We start from the raw sequence: 6,817 nt of genomic DNA, 5'->3' as shown, positions 1-6,817 counted from the left end.
CTGACTCCTCTGAGGGAGAGCATGTACCCCCTCCCTCCTCCACTTGTCTTTTAGCCCAGAGATCTATTTGTGCTGACTTCTTAAAAGCCATTCAGAGTGTCACTCGGACAAAGTGGAAGGGCCCTAATTGCATTTAACAAAGTGAAAGCAGATCTGCACAAGCGTAAATGGATTGGATTTCTCGCTTTATTCAATCGTTCCCATAATGCACCTCTGTCACTTTGTAAAACTCTGTCACTTTGTGTGCTTTCAACATTTCCTTCTATTTAGGCTAGTTAAACATGTGTCACATCAACTAGCTATTGCTAACACTGGAAAATCTAAATCTTTAGAGGCTGTTTAGAGAACATTTTTACTCTCAGAAGCCGTTGATTCAGGTTAGCTAGAAACAACATTTTCTCATTTCCTATATAATGAGTTGGACCTTTGCTGATTTCACAACAAGAGGTAATTCGCTATACTCGCGTCTTTACTTTCACAGCTGCAGACTGATTGTATGCAGAGCAGCAGTCACCCACTCATGAGAGTCTTGTTTAGTGCTTTTCATAATGGAAAACAATGCAGTGGATGGTTATTAACCATATTCGATGAGCTCATAATTTCATCTCTATTGCTTCTGAAATCTAATCAAGCTCTTAGCTCAATGTCAGATGTATGGCTTGTGGCAGTGGTCCCGGGTAGCTCAATTTATCTATCAATCGCTTACAGTTTGTTAAAAGCGAGTATGGGTCCATTGTACTCTGTGTTTCCCTGCGCCACTATCCCTGGCATGGCAACACCTGTTCTGTCCTCCTTGCTTCCGTTTACTGCCTCCAGCTGGTGTCTGATTAATTTGTAGTGTACCTGAAGAGCACAAATGTGCAATCTGTATCGCTTACTTCTCCAAAAGAATTATATCTTTGTTCATATACCCGATATATACATCAGTTGACACTTTGATACTGTTTGTAACTGTTGCAGTTCTCATTAATGCAAATATATCCAATCAGCCAATCATATGTCAGAAACTTGATGCATTTAGGCACGTAGACATATCCAAAATGACCTGCCCAAAAACTGAGCTTCAGAAAGGGAAAGAAAGATGGTTTAACTGACTCTAAATGTGGTATGGTTTGTTGGTGGCAGGCATACTAATCTACTGATATTTTCCTCACACAGCCATCTCTGGGGTTTCTCTGAAAAAGAGAAACTATCCAGTGAGTGTGAGTTCTCTGGTGGTAAACTGTAAAAGGTGAGAGGAGAATGGCCAGACTGTTTCAGGCAGATAGAAAGGTGGCAGGGACTCAATTAAGCACTTGTTGCTACCAAGGTATGCAAAAGAGCATCTCTAAACACAGAACATGTTAAAGCTTGAAGCAGATGGGCAGACAAGTAGCAGAAGGCCACTCCTGTCAGCTCAGAACAGAAAATCGAAGTTACAGTTCACTCAAAAAAAAAAGAAAAAAAAAGAAAAAAAAAAGCAGACAATAAAGTGGACAAGACTGTAAAAAACATTGTCTGGTCCAATGAGCCACAATTTTCCTCCTACAATCAAACGGTAGGGTTAAAATTTGACATAAACAACATGAAACCATGGATCCATCACCCCTTGTTTCAGTTTTTGAGACTGGCGGTAATGTAATGTAATTGTGCGGGGGACTAGTTTCTTGGCATGTTTGAGTCCCTTAGTACTAAGTGAGCAACGTTTAAATCCCAGAATTTACCTGAGTATTGTTGCTGACCATGTCCATCCCTTTATGATCACAGTGTCCCATCTTCTGAAGCCTGCTTCCAGCGGGATGAAATCCATGTTACCACATCACAAAGCTTGAACATGAGCTCAGGTTCACTGTATTCAAATGATCTCCACAGTCACCAGATCTCAATCCAGTACAGCACCATTGGGATATTGTGGAATGGGAAATTTGCATCATGGATGTGCAACAACTGCATAATGCTATCAGGGAAAAATAGCCTAAAATCTCTGAGGAATGTTTTCAGCACCGTGTTGAATCCATGCCATGAAGAATTAAGACAGCTCTGAAGGGAAAGTCAGGTCTTAGCAAAATGTACCTCAGAAAGTAGTCAGTGTATGTTTTATTCATAAATAATGATACATGCACATTTGGCTGGCCGACTGGCTTTTTACTGGCCGACTACTTTTCAGTCAGTAAAAAGTTCAGTAAAAGTACTCCGAACACAGTGTGACAGTACCGCATTGATTTAACACTTACACCCCCGGAGAGCAGTCATTTCGGGGTAGTACCTTAGACCCCCGCGGAGTCATCATTTTGCGTTTCTACCTTTAAAAGCCGGAGAGCAGTCAAATGCTGGAAGTGGAAGCTAAATTGGCTAGTCATTCATATGTATATTGGGTCGTTACCTAGGAATTCTGGAGGGAGGGGATTGGGGGAGAAATCAACACACATGAGTCTAGGTCCTTTGTTGCTGACATTTATTGATAAAAACAGTAGTTTCATTTCATGTTATTTCCTTTTTCATTTCAAGCAAGGAAGTGGATGTAGTTAGTAAGTAAGATATTTCAGACATTATTCTGACACAGAGGAGGAGATACTGGAATTATAATTAGTATCTATGCATGCATTTGTGATTTTGTTTGACCTTCCCATTGCTTACAGTACAAAAAACCAACCATTTGTACACATATGTACTAATAATAATAAAAAGTGAGTGCAACACTGCAACCCGTCACCCCGTCGTTCAGTGGTCGTTGATCAGTGGTCCATTGTGGCACCATTCAGAGCACTGGTACAATAGTACCAGCAAGATATGGGAAGACATTGCAAATGTACTTGGATTTTAGGTTGCAAGCCACCCAAAACTTGATCCCAAACTTGTCAGGTTTACTTGCAAACACTTGGAGTGTTTCAGTATGCCATCTTAGGGAGAACTCAACACACATGTAGGTCCTTTGTTGCTGACATTTATTGATGAAAATAGAAAAAAAACCAACCGTTTGTACACATGTTTACAAATAATAACAAAAATTGAGTGAGTACATTACAACATTTTCAGCAATCACTCACAATCCTGGCACTGCCACGGTATCTGTCGCCTGCATTTACCACATGTGTACCTGTAGCAGTGAACACATCGCACAGTGGCCTGATTTTTTTTGCATCTGTGTTTGACCTGACACGTGGCCCTTTTTCCAGGGCTCGGTGTGGAGGGTTGTGTCCGAAGCAACTGTTCTTTTCTTTCCTTCTTCGCAGCTACATGAGAGTGAGCCAATTCGGTTGCAAGGGCTACCAGGAAGTCCACCCGTCTTTCCTTCGTCCCGGTGCATTCTTGATACAGCACATGTGCATTCAGTGCTGCCATGTCAATCATGTTATAAAACACGGCAACTGGCCAGCGCCGTGTTCCTTTGCGGACAGTGTACTCCCGAACCATCTGGTCCATCACATCCACGCCACACTTTGTCTTGTTGTAAAGGGTGACAGTGTTTGGCTTCCTTTTGGTAGTGTTTTCGGTCTGAACCACGCTGTGCATGCTGCTAAGAATATATACTGTCTTCTTCCGTTTGGCCGCATACGCCGTCAGCGTGGCAGCAGAGGTTGAAAACACCTAAGAAATAAGATAAATTGTTAATTCCATAGCCCTTTTACACACAATGAAACACATAAACATAGAACCACAAAAGACCTGCAACATACCTGAGTGGTGAATTCATTGCGATCTGTCTGTCTAGTGGATTGAGGAATTTCCCTGCGAATCTTGTTGACTGTGCCGAGGATGGTGGTTTTCCGTCTAAGAAGTTTTTGCGCAAGTGAAAGCGATGTGAAAAAATTGTCAGTGGTAACATTTCTGCCCTTGTCCAGGAATGGTTCCATCAGCCTCATAACTACATTTTCGGAAAGTCTCTCCCCAGTGGGACGATTGGGGTCCTTGCCAAGATATGGGAAGACATTGCAAATGTACTTGGATTTTAGGTCGCAAGCCACCCAAAACTTGATCCCAAACTTGTCCGGTTTACTGGCAATATACTGCAGGAAACTGCACCGAGTTTTTGATGGGAAAAGCTGTTCATTGATGGTGATATGTAGACCAGGGTTGTAGCACGTGATGCAGTTGGTGACAAATGATCCCCACACACTGGAAATTGCTGCGAACTTATCAGTCTTTGCTCGATCACAGCGGGTGGACTTGTCATCAAAGCGTAGGTGTTGCATGATGTCTTGGAAGCGGTTTCGTGCCATAGTTCCAATTATCTGTGGGTTTCCCAGGTTTGCTGACCAGCAGTCATTTACAGATGGAACCCTGTAAACCCCCCGCAAGATGACAATAGCAATAAATGCCATTAGTTCAGGGAGGTCCATGAACCAACAAACATGCTCCGTTTGCTGTGCATGTTGAATAGTCCATTCTTGAATGCTACGAAGCATGTCAAGAGTGATGAAACACAGGAAGCTCTGAAGGCGACTCAAGATACTTCTCCTGGCCTTAGCCGTTGGCTCTCCATCTGCAGCGTACGGTTCTATAGGGGTGAAAGGGAGACGGGTCCCCACATGTTCTTCACGCCACACTGTGCCATCTTTCGCTGTCTCAGTCCCCAAACAAGCTCTCTTTTTCGGTGGAGAAGCAGTCTCCTCATCTGCAGTGTGAACAAATTCAAATTGTGAGCAATGGGAAGGTCAAACAAAATCACAAATGCATGCATAGATACTAATTATAATTCCAGTATCTCCTCCTCTGTGTCAGAATAATGTCTGAAATATCTTACTTACTAACTACATCCACTTCCTTGCTTGAAATGAAAAAGGAAATAACATGAAATGAAACTAACCGGAAGACTGATCAGACAGCTCTGAGTCCGAATCCGGCTGAACTTCTAGGTCTTCTCCATCCGAGTCACAAGGGTCGACTTCCGCCAGGATCATTTCCAACGCCTGCTGGGTGGTGAGTCTTCTCTGCATTTTCTTTCCTTGGAGAGGAGGTCCGTACACCACAGGATTCTTCAGGGCAATGAAGGGTTAGGCTAAGTGCAGTGAGATTGTATCATATATATACCCTTGATCACAATTGATCAGTGGGGTCAGGTCACACTGATCAGCGGGGTCACACCCCCGTCGTTCAGTGGTCGTTGATCAGTGGTGCCACAATGGACCACAGAACGACGGGGTGACGGGTTTCCTGCAGTATATTGCAAGTAAACCTGACAAGTTTGGGATCAAGTTTTGGGTGGCTTGCAACCTAAAATCCAAGTACATTTGCAATGTCTTCCCATATCTTGCTGGTACTATTGTACCAGTGCTCTGAATGGTGCCACAATGGACCACTGATCAACGACGGGGGTGTGACCACATAACAATGCAACCCGTCACCCCGTCGTTCAGTGGTCGTTGATCAGTGGTGCCACAATGGACCACAGAACGACGGGGTGACGGGTTTCCTGCAGTATATTGCAAGTAAACCTGACAAGTTTGGGATCAAGTTTTGGGTGGCTTGCAACCTAAAATCCAAGTACATTTGCAATGTCTTCCCATATCTTGCTGGTACTATTGTACCAGTGCTCTGAATGGTGCCACAATGGACCACTGATCAACGACCACTGAACGACGGGGTGATGGGTTGCAGTGTTGCACTCACTTTTTATTATTATTAGTACATATGTGTACAAATGGTTGGTTTTTTGTACTGTAAGCAATGGGAAGGTCAAACAAAATCACAAATGCATGCATAGATACTAATTATAATTCCAGTATCTCCTCCTCTGTGTCAGAATAATGTCTGAAATATCTTACTTACTAACTACATCCACTTCCTTGCTTGAAATGAAAAAGGAAATAACATGAAATGAAACTACTGTTTTTATCAATAAATGTCAGCAACAAAGGACCTAGACTCATGTGTGTTGATTTCTCCACACTCACTGCGGATGAGGAGACTGCTTCTCCACCGAAAAAGAGAGCTTGTTTGGGGACTGAGACACTCATCTGCAGTGTGAACAAATTCAAATTGTGAGCAATGGGAAGGTCAAACAAAATCACAAATGCATGCATAGATACTAATTATAATTCCAGTATCTCCTCCTCTGTGTCAGAATAATGTCTGAAATATCTTACTTACTAACTACATCCACTTCCTTGCTTGAAATGAAAAAGGAAATAACATGAAATGAAACTACTGTTTTTATCAATAAATGTCAGCAACAAAGGACCTAGACTCATGTGTGTTGATTTCTCCCCCAATCCCCTCCCTCCAGAATTCCTAGGTAACGACCCAATATACATATGAATGACTAGCCAATTTAGCTTCCACTTCCAGCATTTGACTGCTCTCCGGCTTTTAAAGGTAGAAACGCAAAATGATGACTCCGCGGGGGTCTCAGGTAGAAGCCTTCTTGACTTGACTGCTCTCCGGCTTTTAAAGGTAGAACGGTAGAAGCTGGGAATTCCAGTGTTAAAAATCATGCCGTGGAAGATGTTGTTAAGTAAAAGAGTATTTAAATACCACATCTTTATTTATTATCATGCATTCAAAGCTAATTTTAGCTGTTGTTTTTTTAGAATTTGTGTGGAATTAATGGCTGCTTTCATTTGAGTGTCAGAGGACAACTCAGACTGAAGGTTGATGTTAATTAGTCCTATAATTTATAATAACATAATCCATATATTCATTATGGATTAAATAATAAACAGTGAAAAATGCTGTCACAAATTCTCCAAATTATTCTGAACAAAGACGCAAATTTTCTGCTAATCCACTAGTTAATTAATTCTCCCGTGTATCTGTAAGCTGGAGAATAGTTTAGAAAATTATAAACTCAAATAACTTTTTTTCTAAGTTTTTTTAATATAAAAAAGATATTTACATA

General features: G+C 41.9%; 1 protein-coding gene across 2 annotated transcripts; it reads right to left on the bottom strand.

Annotated features, from left to right (window-relative positions):
* Positions 1-2,907: 2,907 nt before the first annotated feature.
* On the bottom strand, positions 2,908-6,407 carry LOC309692941 (piggyBac transposable element-derived protein 4-like). 2 transcript variants are annotated; one of them, XM_082511863.1, is made up of 4 exons: positions 5,874-6,407; positions 4,787-4,978; positions 3,657-4,594; positions 2,908-3,567 (listed from the first exon to the last, which is right to left on the bottom strand). In XM_082511863.1, exons 2-4 carry the CDS (start codon positions 4,914-4,916, stop codon positions 3,019-3,021), a joined length of 1,617 nt encoding a protein of 538 aa, XP_082367989.1. In that variant the 5' UTR covers positions 4,917-4,978; positions 5,874-6,407; the 3' UTR covers positions 2,908-3,018. The 2 variants fall into 2 exon arrangements, with proteins under 2 accessions (XP_082367989.1, XP_082367988.1); XM_082511862.1 differs by having other exon boundaries at positions 4,787-4,955.
* Between the last annotated feature and the right edge of the window lie 410 nt (positions 6,408-6,817).

This window comes from Aulonocara stuartgranti, assembly GCF_965226115.1.
Source record: "Aulonocara stuartgranti genome assembly, chromosome: 17".
In the NCBI taxonomy this organism is placed as follows: Eukaryota; Metazoa; Chordata; class Actinopteri; order Cichliformes; family Cichlidae; genus Aulonocara; species Aulonocara stuartgranti.
This window is presented reverse-complemented; position numbering and strand designations above follow the sequence as displayed.

Coding starts and splice junctions, on each gene's coding strand:
- LOC309692941 (XM_082511862.1), bottom strand. CDS start 6,002: ATGCATGCATTTGTGATTTTGTTTGACCTTCCCATTGCTCACAATTTG. Junction 4,956..5,873: donor AAGCAGTCTCCTCATCCGCA/GTGAGTGTGGAG, acceptor ATTGCCCTGAAG/AATCCTGTGGTGTACGGACC. Junction 3,568..3,656: donor GCAATGAATTCACCACTCAG/GTATGTTGCAGG, acceptor CTTATTTCTTAG/GTGTTTTCAACCTCTGCTGC.